The sequence below is a fragment of the Heloderma suspectum genome, chromosome 2, assembly GCF_057233095.1.
Source record: "Heloderma suspectum isolate Gila_16-S chromosome 2, 16-S_ref, whole genome shotgun sequence".
Lineage (NCBI taxonomy): Eukaryota > Metazoa > Chordata > Lepidosauria > Squamata > Helodermatidae > Heloderma > Heloderma suspectum.
The window spans coordinates 370128663-370156423 of record NC_139459.1 but is presented as its reverse complement, the minus strand read 5'-3'; the positions used below and the strand labels follow the sequence as shown (position 1 = coordinate 370156423).

At 45.8% G+C, this 27761-nt stretch overlaps 1 protein-coding gene across 1 annotated transcript in view; it reads right to left on the bottom strand.

The window, feature by feature from the left end:
* Positions 1-450: 450 nt before the first annotated feature.
* LOC146356036 (uncharacterized) overlaps positions 451-27761 on the bottom strand; it is a 54512-nt gene continuing 27201 nt past the window's right edge. Inside the window, exons 10-15 of the mRNA XM_084830000.1 lie at positions 23928-24015; positions 20035-20119; positions 11259-11341; positions 8127-8253; positions 6968-7069; positions 451-5100 (exon numbers count right to left, since the gene is read on the bottom strand). Of these exons, the coding sequence (XP_084686126.1) occupies positions 2780-5100; positions 6968-7069; positions 8127-8253; positions 11259-11341; positions 20035-20119; positions 23928-24015 (2806 nt within the window). The 3' untranslated portion in view covers positions 451-2779. The remainder of the gene's footprint in view (positions 5101-6967; positions 7070-8126; positions 8254-11258; positions 11342-20034; positions 20120-23927; positions 24016-27761) is intronic.

Sequence of the window (27761 nt, the reverse complement as noted above, 5' to 3'; positions counted from 1 at the left end):
TTTATTATTCTAGGATGCAGTTCATCTGGCCCTGGAGATCTGAACTCATTCAAAGTAATTAGGTGTTCCTTAACCATATGCCTATCGATCTCAAGCTGCAATCCTGCCCCTTCAGCCTGTACTTCGCCTTTGCCAGGGGGGTCATAGACCTTCTTTTGGGAGAAGTCTGAGCCAAAGTAGGAACTGAGTACTTCTGCCTTTTCTTTGTCATCTGTTATCATTTTGCCATCCTTATTTAATAGCTGAACCACCATTTTTCCTCTGTCGTTTCCTTTGCACATAGCTGAAGAAAGCTTTTTTGTTGCTTTTAGCATCCTTCGCTAACCTCAGCTCGTTCTCAGCTTTAGCCTTCCTGGCGCCATCCCTGCTATTCTGTGCTATCTGCCTGTACTCTTCCTTTGTTCCTTGGCCTTCTTTCCAATTCCTATATGTGTCCTTTTTTGTTTTCAGGTCATTTCTTAGCTTTTTGTGAAGCCACATTGGCTTCTTCTGTTGTTTTCCCTTTTTTCTTGTTGGAATTGTTTGTAATTGTGCCTTGATAATTTCTTTTTAAAAACTCCCACCCATCTTGGACTCCATTTCTCATTAGAGTCACTTGCCATGGGACCTTATCATTGTTCTGAGTTTATTAAAATCAGCTTTCCCAAAATTCAGGGTACGGGTTTGGCTACACTCAGCTTTTGCTTCCTTTAGAACCATGAACTCAAGTATAACATGGTCGCTTTCCCCCAGAGTTCCTGCAACTGCTGCTTTACCCACTATGTCATCTCTCTTGTTTAGGATGAAGTCAAGGATAGCCAACTCTCTAGTTCCTACCTCTACTTTCTGTAGGAGGAAGTTATCAGCAACACAAGTCAGGAATTTCTTGGAGGGGCCACGTTTTGCAGAATTTGTCTTTCCACAAATATCGGGGAAATTGAAGTCCCCCATTACTACTACATCATGCTTCCTTGAAACATTGGCTATTTGCTTTTCAAAAGTTCAGTGTCTCCAGTGATCCCCTTCCTTGCCACTTCCATTATTTGCTAATCCGGATAAGGAGTTACAATTTAAGGGCTGGGAATCCTGTAATCTCTACAGGGTAAGATATCTATATACTAGTACAGAAATGAAAGCAAGCCCTCAACCGGCTGAACAACTAGGCAATGCACATTCTTCGTGGTACCAACTACATCAAATCCTACACTTTGCCTCCAACAACATGGCAAAAACTCAGGCTATTAAGACTGGTGACACAAATAGAGCAGTTAATAGTTGAAGTGAAAAGTAGAACAAAGGGCTTAACCTCACTGATATATAAATGGTTGATTATAGACATCATGGGGTCTACTGATGGAATCAAAACAAGCTGGGACAGTGACCCGCAAGAAAAAAAAATGCTGCTGCTGTATGGAACACTACCTGTACAAAAAGGCCTCTGTGGTTGATGCATGAGAGTGGTTTCTAAATGACGTTTATCGCTTTGCTGCCGAGTAGGATCTAAAATCCCTAAGCCCTCTGTGCTGGTGAAATTTGTTCACATATTGGCACATACTTTCACCCACAGTGGACACGCGATCTGATACAGAAATGCTGGCAACCCACTTTTAATGAGTGTAAGAAGATAATAAAATTTCAGGTCAGGCTGGATGCTAAGGAAGCTTTGCTCTCCCTTTGTGCGGGGGGAAACAAATGGACTCCTTTCAAGAAGCAGTTACTTTTATGGCAGTTGCTGCTCAACAGGTGATAGCAACTAACTGGAAAAGGGACAAATCTCTAACCCTAGATCTACGGCACAGTCTTTTGTGGTCAATTGCTCTGGCTGAAAATCTTACCAGCAAAGTTAGAATACTTAAGAGGGTAACAGACCATTTTACCAGTTCTTGGTACTGCTTTATGGATTTCATCAAAAACAAGGCCGCCAAAAGAGTGCCACGAACTTCACATGCAACTATATGGAAGGACTCCTTTGGATAAATGAACCTGGAACTGAATTCAGTGGTTAATTATCTGTGCCGCCTTTGAGAGATCATAAGCTGCCCCATGTGTTTTGTTGTTGCTATTTGTTTGAATCTGTACGATTCATATGAAAATTTAATAAAATGTTTTATATTTAAAAAACCCACTGAGATAAAACACCATATGAATTTAATAATGCCCTGTCCCATATGAACTCATGGGTGCCTCACACATTAGGATCGTTCTCAGAAAAAAAACACTCTGTACACTGCAAGCATTTATGCTGTTTCTTCCCTGTGTGGAATCTTTGGTGTAGATAAAAGTATGATTTGCAATGGGGGGGGGGTGTTTCCCAGATTCCAAGCATGAATGGGAGTTACTCTCCTTTGTGAAGCTCCGAGAATACACTGCTTAAAACAGGGATGGGAACCTCCAGCCCATGGGTCAAATTTGGCCCACAAGGTGGGCCCCTCCACGTGTCCCCTCAGAGGGGAGCAGTGGCACGAGAGCCTTTGCAGCTGAATCCACTTCACCACTTCATTGCCTTCCGCCAGCCAGTGGCTCAGTCAGGGAGCCAATGACATCAGAGGGCGAGGCCTTGCCCCCTGACTTCATCCAGGCCTTGAGCCTGATGTCATCCAGCCCTTGAAGGGTCAGGCAGGCAATCCAGCTAATGGACCTAAGCTAGTTCCCCAACTTCGGCTTAAAACATTTCTGCACTGTCTCTCATCTAAAGACTCTTTGGTGTCTACAGAGCTGTGATTTCTAGAAAAAAAACATTCTCACACTGCAATGGGGTTTTGCTCTGTGTGGCTTCTCTAGTGTGGTACAAGGCTTGATTTTAGGGAAAAGCATTTGCCACACTCCAGATATGTATGGGGTTTCTCTCCTGTGCAGTCTCCCTGGTGTCTACAAAGCTGGGATTTTTGGGAAAAACATTTTCCACACTCCAAGCATTTATTGGGTTTTTCTCCTGTGTGGACTCTCCAATGTTTATCAAAAAATTATTTCTCAAAAATATGTTTTCCATACTCCAAGTATTTATAGGGTTTCTCTTTATGTGGACTCTCTGGTGCGCCACAAGGCTTGATTTCTGGGAAAAACATTTGCCACACTCCAAGCATTTATGTGGCTTCTCGCCTGTGTGGACTCGCTGGTGTGCCACAAGGGTTGGCTTTTGTGAAAAACATTTGCCACACTCCAAGCATTTATGTGGTTTCTCTCCTGTGTGGACTCTCTGGTGTACATGAAGATATGATTTCTCACGAAAACATTTGCCACACTCCAAACATTTATGTGGTTTCTCTCCTGTGTGGATCATCTGGTGTCTACGAAGCAATGATTTCTGGGAAAAACATTTTCCACATTCCAAGCATTTATTAGGTTTCTCTCCTGTGTGGACTTTCCAATGTTTATCAAGGCTTGATTTCACAATAAAACATTTTCCACACTCGAGGCATTTATGGGGTTTCTCTCCTATGTGGACTTTCTGGTGCAGATGAAGGTAGGATTTCTGGAGAAAACATTTGCCACATTCCAAGCATTTATACGGTTTCTCCCCTGTGTGGACTTTCTGGTGTAGGTGAAGGTATGATTTCTGGAGAAAACATTTGCCACACTCCAAGCATTTATGTGGTTTCTCCCCTGCATGAATTCTCTGGTGTATACGAAGTTGTGAACTCTGGGAAAAGCATTTGCCGCAGTCCAAGCATTTATGGGGTTTCTCCCCTGTGTGGACACTCTGGTGTACCTCAAGGTTCTTTTTCCGGGGAAAACATTTCCCACACTCCAAGCATTCATGGGGTCCTCTTTTTTTGTGGATTGCCCGATGGCTCCCAAGGTCTGAATGATGGGGAAACAACGTCCCAACCTCCAGACATTTATACGGTTTTTCTCCTGTGTGGACTCTCTGATGTTTATCAAGATTTGATTTCTCAACAAAAGATTTCCCACACTCCATGCACTTGTACATTCTTACTCCTGCATGAACACTCTGATGTGTTAAAACAGCTGATTGGTGACCAAAACATTCCCCACACTCCAAACACTGATATACTTTCTTTCTTGTGTGGACTCTCTGGTGTTTCTGAAAGTTTGCTATCTGTGAAAAATATTTCCCACACTCCAAGCATTTATGTGCTCCCTCTCCTGTGTGGACTTTCTGGTGTCTATAAAGGTATGATTTCTTGAGAAAGCATTTGCCACACTCCAAGCATTTGTATGGCTTCTCTACTGTGTGGACTTTCTGATGTGTTCGAAGGTGCGAGTTTTGGGGAAAATATTTCCCACACTCCATGCATTTGTAGGGTCTCTCTCCTGTATGAATTCTCTGATGGATGATAACATGCGATTTCTCAGAAAAACATTTCCCACACTCCAAACATTTGTATGGCTTCTCTCCTGTGTGGACTCTCTGATGTCTGTGAAGGTGTTGTTTCCGGGAATAGCACTGCCCGCACTCGATGCACTTGTAGGGTCTCTTTCCTGTGTGGATCTTCTGATGGATTGCAAGTTGTGATGGTAAAACAAAACTTTTTCCACACTGCACACAAGTATGCGGTCTTTCTCCATTGTGAATTGTCTGATGCCTCAGAAGGACGGATTTCTCAGAAAAACATTTTCCACACTCTGCGCATTTGTAGGGTTTCTCTCCTGTGTGGATTCTCTGATGTCGCACAAGCTTTGCTTTCTGGACAAAACATTTCCCACATTCCAAGCACTTATGGGGCCTTTCTCCTCTATGTGCTCTCTCATGGCTCACCAGTGATGAATGCAAACCAAAACATTTTCCACACTCCAAGCATCTGTAGGATTTTATTCCCATGTGAACTCTCCAATGGATCTGAAGCTCTGAGTTTTGAGCAAAACATTTCCCACATTCCCAACATTTATACGGATTGTCTTCAGCATGGATCTTTTGGTGGGTCAAAAGGACAAACTGATGAGCAAACAATTTCCCACACTCTAAGCACTGATAGGGTCTTTCTCCCCTACAGGTTGTCTGATGACTCACAAGATCTGTACTTTGACCAAAACGTTCCTCACACTCTGAGCTTTCCAGGGGCTTCTCTCTCGCTTCGATTCTCTGATGTCTGGCAAGAGACAATTTGAAGGCAAAACATCGGCCGCATTCTGGGCAGAAGTGTGTTTTCCTGGAGTTACCTGATAGGAGAAATAAAACGGAAAAACAGGATTTGCTCTTGAATCTGGCAGAGAAGGAAACTCAGAAAGCAGACTGCATGATGATTGGGCTAGATGTCACATGAGATGTGGAGCTCTCCACCCACCCCACCCTTGCTGAAGTGTGGCGAGCACTAGCTTTAAGTTTTGGGGTGACCCTTGGGGAAGTTGCCTTCAGGACAGGCAAGGGAGCAGGCAGTGGTAGCTTATTGTCCTTCTGCTCATCACCCTTGCTCAGGGGTCCTCAACTTCTTTGGCTTAGTGGGCACATTTGGAATGTTCAGAGTGCTGTGGGCACTCTCACAAAATCATTGTCATGGCAGGGGGCTTAGAAATGGTTGCCTTGTCAGGCAAGGCCAGCCACAAAACACTCATTTCCCGGAAGGCATTTTGGTAAGAATAAAACAAAAGAAACCTGCCTAAGAACCTATGTACAGGAGTGCAAGGGGGGGGGGCTGAGCTCCCAAACACAAAACCACTCTTTTGAACTCAAGTAAAGATGCCGCTGGAAGGGAGCACTTAGCATGCCAAACTCCCAGTTTAAAAATAATTTTAAAAACCTTAAGAATTAAAATAAAATCAGGTGAGGCATGGAGTCCGGCAGGCGCTAAAAGAGGTGTCTGCGGGCACATTGGCACCCATGGGCACCACGTCGGAGACTCTATTTGTTGTTTGGGAAACTGTGACTGCCCACCTTGGTTTCTTCCCGCTCTCTCTCTACTCTTAGGAATACTGCCAGTTTAGTGCTAGGACTGATATATTAACCCAGGGGTGGGCAACACCCAGGGGTGGGGTCTGTGTGCTAATTCCACCCCCTCAAACCTACCAGGGGCCACACTCTTGCCCCCCCTGGCTCCGAACTTCCGAATACGCTGCTGAAATACGGTGGCATGGCAGCAAACCACAGCATGTGTTCTTATAACCGTTAAAGGACACATTAGAAAAATCTGCTGGCAAATTCAGTGGTGGTGGCAGCAATGGGTTGGGGTGACAAAAAGAGCTAGGGGGGCTGCATGGAGCTCACGGGCTGCGCGTTACTCGCCCCTGTACTACCCAATCATTTTTCTTTCTGTAAATGTTGGTAAAATAAAACTTCTCCATTTCAACTGTCAATGTTCCCAAGCTAATTTCCACCATTTTATCAGAGTGCAACATACTCTCTACCATGTAGACAGCTTGTCTCTGGAAAAGATTCTTCTCTTTCTCGGTTCATCAGGAGCACATGTATACATGTGAGTTTGAATGTATTCAGAGACATATAAGCCCTCTTTGATGCTCAAGCAGACACAGCAGTAAGAGCTTTGAACTACAACATGCTGGTATTTTTTTGTAGTTCTGCCCCACCTCTTTTGCCTTTCCCCCGCTCCTTTTGCTTTCAGCCACTCTCACAACTGGAATTCGGCCCCTGAAAGCTTCTCTGAAATTCAATTCGGCCCTCAGGCTGAAAGACATTCCCCATCCCTGCCTTCATGGGGACATTCCGCAAACTCCAACAGTGACATTCCGCAAACTCAAAGAGCGCTAGCAGAGCTCTGCTGAATCTTTCCGCTTCCGCATCTGGTTGTGTAAGCAGTTGCGAAACTGCTTGCACAACGTGTTGTACAACGTGCGCAAGCAGTTGCGCAACCGGTTGCACAAGTGGAACACGCAACTGGTTACACAGCGGGTTGCACAAGAGTTATGTAAAACCAGTTGCGCAGCCATGCTTGCGCAAATGTAACTTCAGTTCGATTCTTCTCTTGCACATAGTTCAGAACCTAGTTTCCACTAGCGCAACATCATTTGCATTAACGGAATGGCACAGTTGGATGCTGCCCATCAGTCCTGTGTCACACCCCGATCCTGTTACCTGAGCCGGTGTCTGACTCAGCGTCGTCCACTCCATCCAAGCCCTGAGGACTGGGCAGCCACGGCTCTTCCTCCAGCTGGGAGACGAGGGCAGGCTTGGGCACTGGGCATCCCATGCAGGAAAGATGCGGGAATAAGCAAATGTCAGGAGGAGTTCGGTCTGATTACCCAAATCATCCTTGACCAACACTCACCCAAACCCTCTCAAACCCTCCTGGAGAAGGAGGATCCATAGCTACTGGATGGACTGAAGCACAGGGAGTGGGGAGTGCCCCTCAGTTAGTGGGCCCTTCTTTTTCTTGGTCCCATACTGGAGGAATGAGGGAGGGAGGCTAAAGAGGGCAGCACACCCCGCCCATCCAGGGCTGGAAGAAGAGCCCTACTGGATCTGAACAAATCTTGTCCTCCTAAACCAGCAACCCATCTCTCACAGTGGCCAACCAGATGCCTTCAGGAAGACCACGAGCAACAACTGAAGGCAATAATTGTCTCCTATTGGTATCCCCTGGGAAATGGGGGGACACACACCCCAGACTAGCTGCTTGGCAAAGGTAGGGTGGCCGTGTGTCTTCTGTTACAGAGGACAGTCCTCTACTTGAAGGGCAGCCAAAGGACTGACCTCTGCTTTGAAGGCATCCTTGATCTGAAGGGCTGTCCAGTCTGAGTCCAATATAAAAGTAAAGAACCATCAGAAGGAAGAGCAGGGCCTTGAAGCTAAACCCATCCAAAGCACCTGGACGGCAGACTGAGCAAGGCACCCAGGTCACAGTCTTCCACACTACAGTGAGATGGACTGTATTTCTATTTAAGTTATAATTATTTCTACATTTGCACCTATACATATAAATTAGCAGATGCGAATTTCATGCAAGTTAGTGTCCTCTTCTGTTTTCCTTTTTGATGATGCATGCCCTCTCTTTGTGTGGTTCACAAGTGGTCACCCTAGCAAGGAGGCACAACCAGCAGACTGATGTTTCCCAGCCCAGCCTGCATCCTTCACAGAAGAAGAGGCAAAAAAATAAAACCTCTAACTCCATACTAAACACAAGCTCTTTAATAAGCCCATTCTCCTGGAATCAGACTGAGCAAGAGGCGATGGCTCACTTCGATTCCTTCAAACTCTCCTGGCTCATTGCCACATGACAAAGAAGGCTCCATACCCAATGAGGCCGTACTCTCATAGTTCTCCAGCATGACCTCCCTGTACAAGGCTCTTTGGTCTGGATCCAGGAGGGCCCATTCCCCTGCTGTGAAATGCACGGCCACATCGTCAAAGGTTACCAGCTTCTGCAAGAACAGAAAAGCCCTCAGCAAGTCTGCAGAACCTCGGGAGCCCTCTCAGTGGCAAAGCCAGACACAGGGAATCAGCCTGCCTTCCACACAGAGGACATTCCCTGTATCTACTTAGACCAGGGTTGGACAATTTCTAGGGGCCCGGGGGCCAACTCCCTGCCTGAAACCCACCAGCAGCTGCACTTCTGCCCACTGCTACTATTTTGTAATTATGGTATTCTGTTGGTTTTAATTGGTTTAAATGTGTTTATTACAGTTGAATATAAATGTTTTAACAATTATCTTGTATTTTAATGTCATATCATGTATTTTAATTGTTGTGAACTGCCCAGAGAGTTTGGGCTACTGTGCAGTCTAGGAATCATAAAATGATAATTACACTGCCAATATTTGGTGGTGTGACGGTGGCAGCAAAAAAAGCAGTGGTTTGCTGCTGACTTTCAGCAGCACAGCCCAAAATGGCTGATTTAGCGTTATGTTACAAGACACCCCCAAATTCTGCTGTTTGGGAAGAAGGGGCCTGTATCTGGAAGGGACTGGGTTTTGGGGGTATTGGAGAAGAGCAGAAAAGCAGGTTCCACTAGGATATTGAGGCCTTGCATGTCCCAAGTGAAGCTGCAGATTTCTTGCAAACAACTATCTAGCCAGCCATTGTGCTCTGATTGCCTGATTTCCTCAGTGTTAACACTTGCAAGTTTCAGATCTTGCCTTAGGATGACAGTCACAGAAGCCCCCACCATGAAATACTTTACACTGATTTCTAACCTTCTTGTTTAAGCCACATAGAAGGAAGAATACATAATTCAACATCTTTTAAAGCTGTGAGACCCTGAATACCCAATACTGTGTGAGCAGACATGCCCACATGACTCTTCTGTTGCCCTGTTTAAAATCCCCCTGGCTATCTTACTCACCTGGGCCTGTGACAGCCAGAGACTTCTATGAGAAAATACTACCCCTCAACTCCCAGCCTTTCCTCACAAAAAAACGAGCCCATTGTCTTCTTTCTTCCCTTAATGTCTGACACTTAAAAGTCCATTTTCCAACATCCATGAGCAATCTTTGAGGAGGAACTTTTTTGTTTTATTTTGACTACTAAATCCTGAGAGGAGGGATAAAAACAGCAACCCAAATCCATGGATTTTGCAGAGAGGGAAGGAGGATTCCCTCCATCCAGGAGAGACCCCTCACACTTTCTGCTTAGAAGAGCAACCCCCCGACACACACTTTTCCTCCTCTCTTGTCTCCCCTTCTTTTTCCAGAGAAGAAGCTCTTCCTGTCACTTCACAAGTCAGCAGATGCAGAGAGGTAAATCTTTGCATTATCTTCTATTTTCCTTCTAAGTGGTGTATACTCTAATTATTATTTTCCTCCCTTTTCCCTAATATTCCACCTCATTACAAACTCCAAACAGGGAGCTTTGGGAGCTCCCTGTTGCTCTTTTATGCCTCTCCATCCACTTTCTTCCAAAACCCCTGTATTTGCTCTAACCCCATCCTCCAAAACTCTCTCACAATCCCTCAAAACTGTCTTTCTCCCCCACATTAAAATTATCCCCAGCTGAAACTTCTTCCCCCCTCCCTTCTCCATGATCAGCTACACACACACACACACACACACACACACCTTGCTAGGAATTAAACTGTGCTCGTTGAAGTGCCACACTTCCATCACCTCTCTTTTAAACACACACACACACACACAGAGTTAGAAATCAAAACTTTATCTTTTGAGTCACGCACACACACACAATCTTCTAGGCATCCCAGTGCACCTAGCTTCACTATTGACTGTAAATGCTTGTTATTTTTAACCTTCTTAGTGTTACTCTATGATTCTAATTCCCCAGATGAGTGTATGGTTCTAATTCCCCTGATGTGTGACTTTAATTCATTTTAAATTCTTCTTTAATAGAACAAAGAATTGCTTTCAAAGACCAACTCTCTCAGCTTTGGGGGGGTATAAGGTTCCCTAAGCGCCCAGAGTTCAATGCCAAAAGATCCCTCTTGTATGTGTTTGGTTTACATGTATGTAATATGCACGTCCATTGACATTAAACCATACTTAACAGTTAAGACAAGGCAAGTTGAGAGCATATGCCTTGTTTTAAAGCTAAAGTGACCCCTTTTGCTGCTGCCACACCAATGAAATTCAATCGCAAACTCCTACCTTTTTGCCTCTGTGACAAATTTGGTAGCAGAAGGCAGCGGAACAGCATGAAAGTCCAGGGGGGTGGGGGCGCATGTGGTTCGTGGGTCGGGTGTTCCCCATCCCTGGCTTAGACAGGTATTTCAGAATGTAAGAGGTTGCATAACACTCAAATAAAGCAGGAAGAAGGTGGAGCTGTAGCTCATGGCAGAGCACATCCTTTGCCTGCAGAAGGTGCCAGGTTCAACCCTCAGCATCTCCATGTATAGCTAGGGAAGACCCCCAGAAAGCCATGGCAAGTCAGCACTGAGGTAGATGGACCAATGGTCTAACTCAATATGTAGCAGCTTCCTATGTTGTTTTTTAATCAAATTTTTATTGTGAGTTTCAACAAAACAAACCAACAAAAACAACAAAACCAAAAAATTCAAAATACAACAACATACTCTAAAATCCTCAGTTTCAAATAATACAATATTCTAGGGAGAAAAAAAGAATAGGTTACACATAAACTTCAGTAGAAGCAGACCAAGTATCCATTCGCAAGTGAGGCCTATATATCACTCTTTCAGATGTTGCTAGCACAGACAATTTGCATAGAGAGTAGCCCAGATGACTGATGCCATTACAATTGAAGACATCCATGCAATTTGCAGTTGCAGTTAATTACAACTGCAATTAAAAATGCAGATGCAATTAAAGACATCCATCCAATTTGCATGGAGAGTAGCTCAGATGACCTACTCCTCTGAGACTTTTTGGTGAAGCCAATATAAACAGGCTTAGGCTTCCTTTTGAAGAAAGTCCCAATCCTGACAGCATTCTGTCAGCTCTCAAAGTCTTTCCCCTACCTCAGCAGGATCTGCTGCACCCATTCGCCTTTCCAGAGGAGGAGGGGACAATCCAGATTGACCCAGTGCCATCATTCCGCACTCTGCAAGCATAGGAAGAGCAAAGTGGTTCAGAAAGTCACCTCTTCAACATCACATCACATTATGTCTCAAAAACATAAAAAGCTGATGTGGACCTGCTGGAGTAAATGGCTTGATGCAAGAGCCGCTTGGATACCGGGAGCATCAACTCAACTATTTTGTTGATGAGTTTGCAAAACTTTGTGTCTCGGGAAGGAGCTACAACGCAGTGGTTGAGCACCCGTTTTGCAAGCAGAATTGCCCCGCCTCTTCTATTCTGCCAGCCAGCCCCTTTCCACAATACTCTATTTCAGAATTGCTCCAGTTTCAGATTTCCACTATCCCCAGCTATAAGGATTTCAAGTAGTAGCAGAGCTGCGAAAAATCTTCCCTGCCCAAGGTTTTGGAGAGTTACTAACACAGAGTAGATCGCACCAAATGAGATGGATTGCTGTACTGATTGAGTAGGAACATAGTAAGCACCTAGCCCAGTATTGCCCAACAGCTCCCTGGGGTCTCGGATAGAGGGAGAGTCTTGCCTACCAGCTGCTCTGTAATACTTTTAACTGGAGTTGCTGGGGACTGAACTTAGGGCCTTCTGTGTGTGAAGCAATGAGCTATGGTCCGCCCCTGTGTAGTTCTGGGTCTAAGGCAGCTTCATATGTTCAAAATAGATGATCAGTAAAGACCTATGGCTTGCTGGCAGACTCGCTTTGGATGCAGAAGGGCCCAGATTGAATCCTGGCATCTCCAGGCAGGGCATGGAGACATCCCTGCCTGCAACCCAGGAGAGCTACTGTCAGTCAGTGTTGACCATACTGGGCCAGACGGATCGATGGGCTGAGCACAAATTGGTGTCCTATGTTCCTCTTCTCTTATTCTGAAGTGTTTTATAAATGCCAGTGGAAAGCAACTCATCTTACCTTGATCCGCCCTTTATGTCAGGGGTGCAGAACCTCCAGCCCATGGGCCTAATTCAGTCCGCAGTGGGTCTGCATCTGGCCCACAAAGGCTTGTGCCACCAATGTGGGCCGTGCTCCCTTGGCAACCAAGCCCCTCCCCTCCTCTTCAAGTACTTGAAAGGTTGTCCCAGAGCGCAAGGCCAGGACCTCTTCTCGATCATCCCAGAGTGCAGGACACGGAATAATGGGCTCAAGTTACAGGAAGCCAGATTCCGGCTGAACATCAGGAAAAACTTCCTGACTGTTTGAGCAATACGACAATGGAACCCATGGCCTAGGGAGGTGGTGGGATCTCCCACACTGGAGGCGGTCAAGACGAGGCTGGACAGCCATCTGTCAGGGATGCTCTGACTCGGATTCCTGCACTGAGCAGGGGGTTGGACTTGATGGCCTTGTAGGCCCCTTCTAGCCCTGCTATTCCATGATTCTATGATTCCATAAGCTCTGCCGCTGCTGGGAGTTGGAGAGAAGGCAGGGGGAGGCATCCCCACTGTTGTCTCTGATCTATGATGACAGAGTAGAGAGAACAGTGGGGATTCCCCTGTGCTACTTCACTCCACGTGGGCTTTCCCGGTTAGGGAAGCCCCGCATACAGTGAAGCCAAGCTGCCTGGGTCTCCTCTGGAGGAGTGATGGGCCCAGCCGGGTCTGCTGCACCTGCCTCACTTCCTTCCCCCATTGCCAGAAGGAGGCAGATGAAACCGAGTCGGCTGGGTCCCTGTTGTTCCTCCAAAGGAGTGAAGGGGACTCGGCCGACTTTGTCACACGCCGGCTTTCTTGATTAGGGAAGCCCCACATGCAGCGAAGCCAAGCCGGCTGAGTCCCCTTTGCTCCTTTGGGGGAGCAACAGGGACCCAGCCAACTCTGCTTTGCTGTGCATGGGGCTTCCCTAACCAAGAAAGCCCACATGCAGCAAAGCTTAGTCCCTGGCTAGGGATGTCCGTTCTTTGAAAACCAGGCTCTTTTTGGATCCAATGGATCCACGCTGCCCACCCAGCTTGACTTGCATTTGAGCCAGTGGGCTTCTTTTGAAATCCAGGAACTTTTTGCGTCTTCCCCCCCTTGTCAAAATAAAGTTGCACAAATTCCAGCTAGAATTTGTGCAAATTGCACTGGCACTTTGCATAAAATTCTATTGATGAGAAGAAGAAGAAAAAAACGCTGGAAAATCCGCAAGCTGGCCAGTTTGTGGGTAAGCGAGCTGAAGTCTGGGGGGCTGAGCTGCTGAAAGCTCAGCGAAATCCAGCCCCCAGATTCCTCCAACATCCCTACCCCTACCCAAGCCCCAGGTGGAAGATCCTCCTGACATTTGGGCCAGGGAGCAAATGAGAACAGGAGGGTGTCCCCACCCATGATGGTTCTGCACCCCTGCTTTATGTTCACCAACCTTCTCCTGATTCCCTCCCTCTCTTCTCCTATGGATTAGCCACCTGTTCTCTTTTCTTTCTTTTTTTTTAACTGATAGAATGGATAATTGTCAGCCTGGAATGAGTGGTAGCAATGAAATTTTGATGAGGCTGAGTATTTGGGTCCTTTCCAATCTCATTCCCCTATGCTTTTAATGTCTACATCAAGGGTGGGCAACTTTGTGGGGTCCAGGGGGCATTTTCCCCCAGCCCTTCTGCAGGTCGCACTCAGTGGGGCACCACATGCTCCATGGGGCACCTGCAAAACACACACACACACAATGGAAAACGACTAATGTGCTATAAGGGTCAAATTTAGCTTGTTCGGTATGCTACAAGGGTAAACTTTTAGCTACAGAGTGCTAAAAGGGTCAAATTTAGCATCAGATTTTGCCCACCCTTGGTCTCCATGAAGCTACTGGGGGATGTCTGGGGTTAGCTCTCATCACTATGAGGAAGTTTGGGGGTTGGGTGTCCTCAATATGCTGACGATGCCCAACTCTCTCTTTTTCAACTGATGGATGCCAAGGAGGCTGTCCTGAACCATCGTCTGGACACAGTGGATGTGGGCTAACAAACTAGGGCTCAGTCCAGAAGGCAGATGTTCTGTCAGTCATGAGACAGTCAGTCTGGGATTGAGGACACACCCTGTTCTGGATGCGTTGCAGTCCCTCTGAAGGATCAGGTTCACAGCGTGGCAGTGCGTCTATACCTGGCATTCCTTCCAGCGGGTCCGGTGACTGCTGGGGCTAGGAGTGTCTTTGCCCCGTTTTGGCTGGTGCACCACTTGTGCCTCTTCCTGGAGAAGGGGGGTCTGGCCACAGTGGTCCATGCCATGATCACACACACACCCCGTTTAGATCACAGCAATGCACTCTACGTGGGGCTGCCCTTGAAGAGTGTTTGGAAGTTGGTGCAAAATGCTGCAGACAGATTGCTTTCTGGCATGTACTTTGTAGACCATATAACACTGGTCTTACACCAGTTGCACTGGCTTCCAATTTGTTTCTGGGCCCAATTCAAGGTGTTGATTCTTACCTATAAAGCCCTAAACAGCTTGGGGCCAGGATATCTGAAGAAATACCTCCTCCTGTATGAGCCTGCCAGTAATACATTAACTTATTTAAAGGTACTGTTGTATGTCCTACTTGTAAGAAAGATCAAGATGTTACTTTTTCACCTGGGCAAATATGATACAGCCATAACAACAATGTTTGCAGCTGGAACAGGAAATGTATTAATAGAAAAGTGTGTGGTTAAGCTGATGCGGTTAGGCTAGTTGCTGAAGCTTGTAGAAGGAAACTCATACCAAATAGGGCAATACATAAATAAGGGCAGGGGGTATAAAAATTAGAGTAGTGGGAGATGTAAACAGAGGCAGGACTTCCGTGGGCTTGCTTAGGCGCTCGGGATAGGCTGTAAACTTTGGAGTAGCCAGCCAATGGAGAAACGAAGGAGGGACACTTCGGCCCTGGGAAGGGAATAAAAGCGTGATGCTCTGTGTGTCAGGTGTACCTACTAATTTAGCACAGCCGTTCTTGCAAGCCTGTACCTAAATAAATTTCCTTTCACCAAAAACATTGTCATCCAGTATTCTATTTTATAGTGCTCGAGAGCCACTTACAACATACTGCCAGGAGACATCAGGGCCCTTTCTGTGGCAGCATCCTGACTGCAGAATTCCCTCCGCCCCATCTTTGTCTAGTTATAGATGGGCCAGGGAAAAAAACCCTCTTTGTTCCATCTGGCTTCAAATGGATTTTAAAACCAGATTGATTTGCTCTCTGGTTTGTTTTAAATAGGGCTTTTGTTTTGCTCTGTTTTTAATTTGGTCTGTTTGTATGTCTGTTTGTATGAGACTAATATTGTATATCACGTTGGAGGCCCTTTTGGACCAAAAGGTGAATAAATATTTAAATAAATACATGTGTATTACTCTACACAATACAACTGGCTTTCTTAAAGATTGGCCTGGTAATCCCTCCCCAAAACTGTCAATTTTTCCACATCTAAAATAGAAAACACAAGTGAGGCCTGTAACAACATACTGCTGTACAGAATGCTCCTGTTCAGGATTTTAGCCAGCTGGCCATGCCCTTTTTGAGGATGTTCCATTCCATTTCCTTTACTCCTGGTTTTCCATTCTCCTCTCCAATACTCAGGGCTTCTTCACACTGCGCTTTTATCCTGCGGTTGAGATTGCGCCCTTATGGAAGGTTGCGGGCTCCTTGCATGATGTGACCCTCCAGGGCGTCTCCTGCACTAAATGCTCTTTGTTCCATTTTTAAATAGCTCACAGATAATGAGCTATCAAATTACCCCGTTGTTCCGCTTCAGTTTCCTCCGTGAAAAGAGTAAACGCGGCAAGAAGAGGAGCGAGATCAATGAAAGATAAAAGAAGACTCAGATACGGGGAGGGGGGAAAGGAGGCGGGTGAAAAAGGGAGTCATGATCCTGCATTTAAATCGGAAGCAGAAAGCCCCGTTTTAAATGCAAGATTTTAGGCTGGAGTAGAGATGCCCTCCCCTTCATGGATCACTGCCTTGTTGTGGCGAAGGGGCTTGCGTAACTCAGTGAAGCCATAAGCTATGCCGTGCAGGGCCACCCAAGACGGACAGGTCATGGCAGAGAGTTCTGACAAAATGTGGTCCACTGCAGAAGGAAATGGCAACCCACTCCAGTATTCTTGCCAAGAAAACCCCATGGAACGTATCACAAGACTAAAAGATATGACGCCGGAAGATGAGCCCCTCAGGTCGGAAGGTGTCCAGTATGCTACTGGGGAAGAGCAGAGGGTATTTCCAAGTAGCGCCAGAAAGAGTGAAGCGGCTGGGCCAAACCCGAAAGGACACTCAGCTGTGGCTGTGTCTGGTGGTGAAAAGAAATCCGATGCTGTAAAGAACAATATTGTTTAGGAACCTGGAATGTCAGATCAATGAATCAAGGTAAGCTGGAGGTGGTCAAACATGAGATGGCAAGATTGAACATCGACATCTTGGGAATCAGCGAACTAAAATGGACAGGCATGGGCGAATTTAATTCAGGTGACCATCATATCTACTATTGTGGGCAAGAATCCCTTAGAAGAAATGGAGTAGCACTCATAGTCAACAAAAGGGTGGGAAAAGCAGTACTGGGGTACAATCTTAAAAATGATAGAATGATCTCAGTACGAATCCAAGGCAAACCATTCAACATCACAGTAATTCAAGTCTATGCCCCAACCACTGAGGCCGAAGAAGCTGAGGTTGATCGGTTCTATGAAGACCTACAACACCTTCTAGAACTAACACCAAAAAAAGATGTCCTCTTCATCACAGGGGATTGGAATGCTAAAGTAGGAAGTCAAGAAATCACCGGGATAACAGGCAGGCATGGCCTTGGTGTACAAAATGAAGCAGGACAAAAGCTAATAGAGTTTTGCCAAGAGAACATGCTGATCATAGCAAACACTCTTTTCCAACAGCACAAGAGGCGACTCTACACATGGACATCACCAGATGGTCAATATCGAAATCAGATTGATTATGTCCTTTGCAGCCAAAGATGGAGAAGCTCCATACAGTCAGTAAAAACAAGACCTGGAGCTGACTGTGGCTCAGATCATGAGCTGCTTCTTGCAAAATTTCGGCTTAAATTGAAGAACGTCGGGAAAACCACTAAACCGTTCAGGTATGACCTAAATCATATCCCTGATGAATATACAGTGGAGGTGAGGAATAGATTTCAGGGATTAGACCTGATAGACAGAGTGCCTGAGGAACTATGGACGGAGGTCCGTAACATTGTTCAGGAGGCAGCAACGAAATCCATCCCAAAGAAAAAGAAATGCAAGAAAGCAAAGTGGCTGTCTGATGAGGCTTTACAAGTAGCTCACGAAAGAAGGGAAGCGAAAAGCAAGGGAGAAAGGGGAAGATATACCCAACTGAATGCAGAGTTCCAGAGAATAGCAAGGAGAGACAAGAAGGCCTTCTTAAATGAACAATGCAAAGAAATCGAGGAAAACAACAGAATGGGAAAGACTAGAGATCTCTTCAAGAAAATCGGAGATCTCAAGGGAACGTTTTGTGCAAAGACGGGCATGATAAAGGACAAAGAAGGCAGGGACCTAACAGAAGCAGATGAGATTAAGAAGAGGTGGCAAGAATACACAGAAGAACTATACAGGAAAGATCTTAATGTCCCTGATAGCCATGATAGTGCGCTCACTGAACTTGAGCCGGACATCCTAGAGAGTGAAGTCAAGTGGGCCTTAGGAAGCATTAGTAACAACAAAGCTAGCGGAGATGACAGTATTCCAGCCGAGCTATTTAAAATCCTAAAAGATGATGCTGTTAAAGTGCTGCATTCAATATGCCAACAAATCTGGAACACTCGACAGTGGCCACAAGACTGGAAAAGGTCAGTTTACATTCCAATTCCAAAGAAGGGCAACGCCAAAGAGTGTTCAAACTACCGCACAATTGCGCTCATTTCACATGCCAGCAAGGTGATGCTCAAAATCCTACAAGCTAGGCTTCAGCAGTATGCGAACTGAGAACTACCGGAAGTACAAGCTGGGTTTCGAAGAGGCAGAGGAACTAGAGATCAAATCGCCAACATTCGCTGCATCATGGAGAAAGCAAGAGAATTCCAGAAAAACGTCTATTTCTGCTTCATTGACTATGCTAAAGCCTTTGATTGTGTGGATCACAACAAACTCTGGCAAATTCTTAAAGTGATGGGAGTACCAGACCACCTTACCTGTCTCCTGAGAAACCTGTACGAGGGTCAAGAAGCAACAGTAAGAACCAGACATGGAACAACCGAGTGGTTCAAAATTGGGAAAGGAGTACGACAAGGCTGCATATTGTCACCCTGCTTATTTAACTTATATGCAGAGTACATCATGAGAAATTCCGGGTTGGATGAATCAGAGGTCGGAATTAAGATTGCTGGGAGAATTATCAATAACCTCCGATATGCAGACAATACCACCCTCATGGCAGAAAGTGAAGAGGATCTAAAGAGCCTCTTGTTGAGGGTGAAAGAGGAGAGTTTAAAAGCTGGTTTGAAACTCAACATTAAAAAAACGAAGATCATGGCATCTGGCCCCATCACTTCCTGGCATATAGAAGGGGAAGAAATGGAAGCAGTGACAGATTTTACTTTCTTGGGCTCCAAGATCACCGCAGACGGTGACTGTAGCCATGAAATTAAAAGACGCTTGCTCCTTGGGAGGAAAGCTATGGCCAACCTAGACAGCATAGTAAGAAGCAGAGACATCACCTTGCCGACAAAGGTCCGTCTAATCAAAGCTATGGTTTTCCCAGTAGTAATGTATGGCTGTGAGAGCTGGACTATAAGGAAGGCTGAGCGCCGAAGAATTGATGCTTTCGAACTGTGGTGCTGGAGAAGACTCTTACGAGTCCCCTGGACTGCAAGGAGGTCAAATCAGTCCATCCTAAAGGAAATCAACCCTGAGTGCTCATTGGAAGGACAGATAATGAAGCTGAAGCTCCAATATTTTGGCCACCTAATGCGAAGAGAAAACTCCCTGGAAAAGACCCTGATGCTGGGAAAGACTGAAGGCAAAAGGAGAAGGGGATGGCAGAGGATGAGATGGCTAGATAGCATCACGGATGCAATGAATATGAACTTGAGCACGCTCCGGGAGAGAGTGCAGGACAGGAAGGCCTGGCGTGCTATGGTCCATGGGGTCACGAAGAGTCGGACACGACTGAACAACAACAGAGATGCCCTCAGCCAGCATTCTGTGTTCGCTGGGCACACAGTCTTCATTTGGCGTTTTTGTTCCCCTCCTGCCCTCGCTTAGGTTTTCTTTCCCAAAGTTTATTTTTCCCATCTGCAAACCATATGCCGATACGTCGTTCTTGTGCATTTTAGCTACATAAGGACCGGCACTCAGAGAACTGAGTTTGCTACTAATATCTAGGATATTCTTGGAGCACTTTGAAATAATGAAGGCATCCTCTAATTGCCAACTGTTTGTCCTGATAACAATTTTTTGGGTGGCACTTACTAACAGATTTTACAAAAAGGGTTCTGATCTCTCTCCCGTTTCTTCTGCCTTGCATAATTTTAAGGTACGGCATAATTCCTTTTAACTTGATCTTTCTTTTCCTCCCTTCCCCCACCATTTTCAGCCCAACGCAATATGCAAAGCAAACTCAAGGCTGATGTTTGCAAGGGGAAGACCCCGCCCTTATTAACACAGGACAAACATTTCCGCCCATTTCTACCCCCACCCCCAACTAACATTCACAAGCTGCAAGATTCAGATGCTTCACCAGGTTACAACAGGACACCACTGCAAGCAAGCAGGTACCTGACCAGAATTCTTTCCTACCTCTGTTCTGAGGCACAAAGGCACAGCCTCCCAAACAAAACCCCTTTTCATTCCAGCAGTCATTGGCAAACACCAATCGCCCATCTCATCCAACAAAGCGCCTAGATGGGCATATTGGGGAGGGGGAAAACAGGAAGCCTGTTGAGTTCTGGTCCTTGTAGTCCTCTGCTTCTTCCCTCTCCAAAGCCAATGGATTCTGGGAGATGTAGTCTCTTCCTCTGTCCAGCCAGGGATGCTGTGCCTGTAGCAAACTGTGACTTTAGACTCTGGGAGAAATGCTTGTGCGCAACTGTGCGTGATGTGATGCATTCATACTTTGGATGTCCAGATGCATTTTTAACAGTTGTGGGAGAAAAGGGGTATGTTGGCAGCTGTCACTTGTCACACAGGGAGGAGAAAAGCTGCAACTACTCAGATTCCCTCTTAATCCATAGAAGTGTTAAAAGCAGAGGAGGTTCAGCCTCCCCTGCATCTGGAATAAAACTGTCAGTATTATACAGCCCTTATGCAAAGAACATCCTGCCCTTATACAAATCTATGGTGGACCACACTTAGAATACTGTGTACAATTCTGGTCAGCGCACCTAAAAAAAAGACATTGCAGAGCTGGAAAAAGTGCAGAAAGGGGAAACTAAATGATCAAGAGGTTGGAGCAACTCCCCTACGAGGGAAGGTTACAAAGTCTGAGACTGTTTAGCTTAGAGAAAAACAAAGTGAAGGGGAGGTGTACAAAATTATGCATGGTGTGGAGACAGTGGATAGGGAGACATTTTTCTCTCTCTCTCATAATCCTAGAATCTAAAGAGTCATCCCATGAAGCTTATTGGTGGGACATCCAGGACAGATCAAAGGAAGGTCTTCTTCACACAGCGCAGAGTCAAACTATGGAATTCACTACCACAAAATGTGCTGATGACCACCAGTTTGGATGGCTCTAAAAGGGGGTTAGACAAATTCCTGAAGGAGAAGGCTATCAATGGCAACTAGTCTTGATGGCTCTATGCTACCTCCAGGATCAGAGGCAGTATGCCTGTGTACACCAGTTGCTGGGGAACGTGGGTGGGAGGGTGCTGTGGCACTCACACCCTGTGTACACCAGTTGCTGGGGAAAATGGGTATGGGGGTGCTGTTGCACTCATGCCCTGCTTGTGGGCTCCTGGTCAACTGCTGGTTGGCCACTGTGTGAACAGAATGCTGGTCTAGATGGACCCTTGGTATGATCCAGCAGGGCTCTTCTTATGGCCACCCTTATTCTGTCCAGGGCAAGTAGCAATTAGTGTTAAAAGCACAGGAGGCTTGGCCTGGTCACCCTAAGAAGTATTGGTGACATTTCTCAATTCAGTTTCAAAATGACTAAGGCCAAACAGGATTGTGAGGAGGAAAATTTGACACTTTCCGAATCAACTTAAGGAAATTTTCAGTCAAGAATGGATCATGAGTTCATGTGAAGTAAGCATGTTTCAGTCGATTATTTAAACCAACCAACCAATCCACTTTTAAAGGATGAGGCAATGTCCTGAAGCAGGAGACTCAAGTTCAAATCTTCCCTCAGCAATTAAGTTCACTGGGTTATCCTGGGCCAGTCAACATCTGTCAATCTCACCTATAGTCAGAGCCAGAAATATTGGAACAATAACTGTTTTGGCAGTTGGCCTCTGTACACCACCACATTGAAGTTGAAAGGAAGCACCCCCAGATGGGAGCGAAGTCAGGACTTTCAGCTGTAATTCAAGGGGTTTGGCAAAAGTGGGGCACTAACCATTCAGGAAGTACAGCCAGTGGCATACACCCACCCCTGCCATTGGTGGCTCATAAGTAATGGAACAAATGGCTGACAAGCAGCTGCATGGCCAGGTGTGGCCTGTTTCCTGAGTGCCCCATGACCAATCAAGCAGATAAAAGGCCTGGAGGTGGTTCTGAGTGTTACATTTGCATTTGGTAGCTGTTCACTGGAACCCCCAACATGAGGTCCAAAGAGGTGTCCATGCCAGTGAAGGAGGCCATCATTAGGCCGAGAAAACAAAATAAACCCATCAGAGAGAGAGCAGAAACAGTGGGAGTGGCCAACGCAACAGTCTGGAACATCCTGAAAAAGAAGGAATTAACTGGCAAGCTCAGCAACAGCAAAAGGCCTGGAAGACCACGGAAGGCAACTAAAGTGGATGACCGCAGAATTCTGCTCATGGTGAAGAGGAACCCTTTCACAACATCTAGCCAGGTCAAGAACGCACTTGAGGAGGTAGGCATGTCATTGTCAACATCTACAGTCAAGAGACGGCTTTATGAATGTAAATACAGAGGCTTCACAACACGGTGCAAACCACTGGTAACGCTCAAGAACAGACAGGCCAGATCAGCCTTTGCCAGCAAACACCTAAAAAAGCCTGCGCAGTTCTGGAATAAGATTCTTCGGACTGATGAAACCAAGATTAACTTGTACCAGAATGATGGGAAGAGAAAAGTATGGCGAAGGAAAGGAACAGCTCATGATCCAAAGCGTACCACATCATCTGTCCAACATGGTGGAGGCAGTGTTACGGCATGGGCATGTATGGCTGCCAATGGGACCAGGTCACTGGTGTTTATTGATGACCTGACTGCTGAGAAAAGCAGCCGGACGAATTCTGAAGTGTATAGGGCGATACTTTCTGCTCGGATTCAGCCGAATGCTGCCAAACTGATAGGACGCCGCTTCATATTGCAGATGGATAATGCCCCAAAACATACAGCAAAAGCTACTCAAGAGTTTCTCCAGGCAAAGAAGTGGGATGTTCTTCAATGGCCAAGTCAGTCGCCTGATCTCAACCCAACAGAGCATGCTTCTCACTTCCTGAAGACAAGACTGAAGGCAGAAAGACCCACAAACAAGCAGCAGCTGAAGGCAGCTGCAGTAAAGGCCTGGCAAAGCATCTCAAGGGAGGAAACTAAGCATTGGGTCATGTCCATGGGTTCCAGACTTCAGGCAGTCATTGACTGCAAAGGATTTTCATCCAGGTATTAAAGGCGATCCTTAAGTTTGAAATGATGTTGGTTTGTTCCATTACTTATGAGCCACCGATGACAGGGCTGTGTGTATGCCACTGGCTGTCCTTCCTGGATGGTTGGTGCCCCACTTTTGTCAAACCCCTTGAATTACAGCTGGAAGTCCGGACTTCGCTCCCATCTGGGTGTTTCCTTTCAACTTCAATGTGGTGGTGTGCAGAGACCAACTGCCAAAACTGTTATCCTTGTTCCAATATTTCTGGCCCTGACTGTACCTCACAGGGTTGCTGTGAGGATAAAATGAGGGGAGGAAGAATGGGGTATGCCACCCTAAACAACTTTGAGGAAGAATGGGATAAAAATGTCATAAATAAATAAATCATGCCACTTACTCAGCCGTTTGCGAAAGACACACTTTTTTCCTCACGCGGGGAACCTCCCCGTTCTTTCAGAAGGACATTCTTGAGGATGTTTGTGTGCAGACATGCATATACACATGCATATACGAATTAAGAATCTTTTAAAAAGCCAATTAAGTCCTGTATAAATTTTGAATTGTTAATAATTCAACATAAATTCTAGCCAGTAGCTGTCACTCCAGTGTATGAGGCAAAAAGGGAAGGGGAAACCCTGAGGAGTTTTCAGGAGGAAAATGTGAGGCTTTCTGAGATAACCCTGAGGAGATCTTTCATCAATAATGATTCTTTAATGCCGGGGGAGGGGACGGGGACACAGTTCCACTGAATGCCTAAAAAGAATAAAAATGAGTGAAAGCTGAAGGGGTTTGACAGCAGTGGTCAAGCTACCTCCACGCTCTCCAAATAAAGGGTCACTAATGCTTCATTTGAGCCTCCTTTTGGGGAAAGTGGCTCGCCCAGCTAGCAGGCAAGATGGCCGTGTAATTTGCTTACCTCCTGAATCCAACAGGCAATGAAAACAGCTAACCAGGTAGCAAACATATAACCGTACTCAGCCTCATCCAGGTAACACAGCATGTAACTTTACCACAGCATAAAGGGAACTTTAGGTCATATTTTTCCTCACAAGATCACCAGAGTGTTCTGGGAGAGAGGAAGGCCCCAACATGACATGGAGGTCTGCCAAAACCTCAGGGGGTGCAAACCCCAAACATGTCAGCCTTGTCCTTCTTGGAAAATGCCAAAATCCATATTAGTGTAATAATTGTATTAGGCCAACTAAGATTCCCCAAACTTGCTCTTTGGAAGATCTTACTTGATAAAGAGATCTCTGAAGCTTGCACATTTCTTGTGATCTTTTGGTTGGAATAATAAAGGTATTACACTAATATGGATTTTGGCATTTTTCTTATGGTTTGTTTGGAATTCCCTCCCCAAGGAGATATGTATGGCCTCAACATAGCTACCTTAAAAAAAACACAAAAAAACCCTGAAGACGCATTTATTCCAGTCTGCATTTGTTGCTTAAAAATCATTAGCTGCCACTGCTCTCTGTGTATGTGTATTTAATTGTAATTTGTATACCAATGTTTTTGTAATATTGTAAGCCGTTTTGTGCAGGCAGTGCACCCAGAAAGGTGGGTTTAAAATCTTTTAAATAAATAAACAGTATGCTGGGCATAAGCTTTATTTGGGGTTTCCCCTTTAAGCTGTTATTTAAACAAAGGGGCAAAGTGCTGACAGATCCCTTGCACTCAGAATCCTCCAGTCTATTAGCTGAGCTTGATCTTGATCTTCCATGACTGTCCTTAGGCTGGGAGGCTGATGATGACAGCCCCATTTCTTAGTATGACACCCTCTTATGATTGGACTCCCCAGACCAGGAAACATAAGAAGCTAAGATCACTGCTCCCAGACCCAGGAAAAATAAAGAGGCTGCCGTCTACTCATCTTTCTCCTGAGCAACTTTAATTGTATTTTCAAATTATAGTATGGCTTCAACTCGGTATATGTTAATCCTTTGTGTTCTCTTCAGAGATTCAGCTCTTGGCAGTAATATCTATCTATCTATCTATCTATCTATCTATCATCTATCTATTTACTAACTATTGCATTTATATATGTTGAACAATGGAAACATAGGGCAGCATCCAGCGGTGTCATTCCACAAACTCAAATAGCGCTCACAGTGTTCTCAGTGGATTCGTACTGAGATCATTCTATCATTTTTAAGATTGTACCCCAGTACTGCTTTTCCCACCCTTTTGTTGACTATGAGTGCTACTCCATTTCTTCTAAGGGATTCTTGCCCACAGTAGTAGATATGATGGTCACCTGAATTAAATTCGCCCATGCCTGTCCATTTTAGTTCGCTGATTCCCAAGATGTCGATGTTCAATCTTGCCATCTCATGTTTGACCACCTCCAGCTTACCTTGATTCATTGATCTGACATTCCAGGTTCCTAAACAATATTGTTCTTTACAGCATCGGATTTTCTTTTCACCACCAGACACATCCACAGCTGAGTGTCCTTTCGGCTTTGGCCCAGCCGCTTCACTCTTTCTGGTGCTACTTGGAAACACCCTCTGCTCTTCCCCAGTAGCATACTGGACACCTTCCGACCTGAGGGGCTCATCTTCCGGCGTCATCTCTTTTAGCTTTGTGATACGTTCCATGGGGTTTTCTTGGCAAGAATACTGGAGTGGGTTGCCATTTCCTTCTCCAGTGGACTACGTTTTGTCAGAACTCTTCGCCATGACCTGTCCATCTTGGGTGGCCCTGCACGGCGTAGCTTATGGCTTCACTGAGTTACGCAAGCCCCTTCACCACAACAAGGCAGTGATCCATGAAGGGGTAGAAACCAACAAGGCAGTGATCCAGCGCACGACCTTCCCCCAAACGCCCCTTTCCTCTCCAGTGGTCATCAACAAACCCTAATCCCCAGTCTCATCCTACGAAACACCCTGATAATGGGGACATTGGGGGGCAGTGTGTGTGTGTGTGTGTGTGCGCGTGTGCATGTGTGTGCGTGTGTGTGTGATGAGAACAAACAGGAAGAGTTCTGAGACTTTGTTGTTTATTCGGTCAGTCGCTTCCGACTGTGACTTCATGGACCAGCCCACGCCAGAGCTTCCTGTCGGCCGTTGCCACCCCCAGCTCCCCCAAGGTCGAGTCCGTCACCTCCAGAATATCTGGGACTTGTAGTCCTCCCCTTATTCCCTCTCCAAATCCAACGGATTCTGGAAGAGGTAGTCTCTTCTTCTGTCCGGCCAGGGATGCTGTGCCTGTAGCAAACTGCAGCGGAGGCTGGTGGCTGCAATTTCGCTGGGGCTGTGCATCCATTCTGGGTTTCAGTCAGAACCAGCCAGAATTCTAAAGGAGCTATCCAGGGTGCCGAACCTATTTTGGGGGTTCAGGTTCAGCACTTTGGATAGCTCCTTTGGAGTACTGGCTGGTTCTGACTGAAACCCAGAATGGATTCACTGCCCCGCTGAAAACGGAGCCACCATCATCCACTGGCAAACTGTGACTTTGGACTCTGGGAGAAATGCTTATGCGCGTGATGCAATGCATTCATGGGTGTCCAGATGCATTTTTTACAGTTGTGGGAGCAAAAAAGGCATGTCGGCAGCTGCCGCTTGTCATGCAGGAAGGAGAAAAGCTGCAACTGCTAGAATTCTGTCTTAATCCACTGAAGAGTGAAAAGTACCAGAGGTTCAGCCTCCCCTGCATCTGGCCACCCTTATTCTTGTCCAGGGCAAAGAACAGGTGGTGACATTTCTCGCTTACAGCACAAAATAGGTTCTACCCTTAAAGACAGCCAAGAAATACTTTTAGATAGATAGGCAGAAATGTCTAAGGCCAGGCAAAATTGTCAGGATGAATATTTGACACTTTTGGAGTCAAACCTGAGGAAATTTTCAGTCAATAATGGATCATGAGTACCTGAAGGTGTGTCAGTGAACCATTTTAAACAAACAACCTGCTTCTAAAGAAGAAGCCAGCATCATCAGGTAGGAAACTCCAGTTCAAATATCCCCACTCAGGGGATACCATTGCTTTGAGTGAGTGACCTTGGCTATCTCTCAGCCTAATCTACCTCATAGGGTTGTTGTGAGGATAAAATGAGGAGAAACATGTATGCTACACTGAGCTCCTTGGAAGAAAGTTATTATTAATAATAATAGTAATAACCATACAATGGGAAAGGAGGAACAATGTAGACTGCCCTAAACTCCTTGGAGCAAGGGTGGCATAAATATGTCTGAGGTGTGAAAGACACAGGAGGTTTGGCCTTCCCTGCCACTGCTTGCCCAAAGGGAGACGGGCAACATTTCTTGCTTCAAATTAGAAATGTCTATGGCCAAACAGGATTGTGAGGAGGAAAATGTGACACTTTCAAAGTCAGACCTGAGGAAATTTTCAGTCCAGAATGAGACCATGAGGGGTGTGTATGTGTTGGGGACATTTCAGCAGACTATTAAATAAACCCACTTTGTGAATAACATTTTACAGCTAAATTGGATACCCCAAAGGCAACACCCTGATAGACATGTAAGCCTAGACGTTAGTCGAATGGGATTCCGAGTTCAGTCAGGCTAGGATTGCAGCCTTAATCTTTTTGAATTCAGAACCCTCCACCCCCTTTACATTGATGCCACCTTCTCTCACAAACCCTGCAACTAGCCCCAATATTCTCTTCCTCCAGTGGTGAACGTGCAGAGATCCTTCCTTACATGCAGTAATGTGTGTATACAGCCCTCTACTCCCTGTGTGTCAGATCTGTGAATTCACAAGCCAAATCCATTCCAGAGCCTAAGCCATT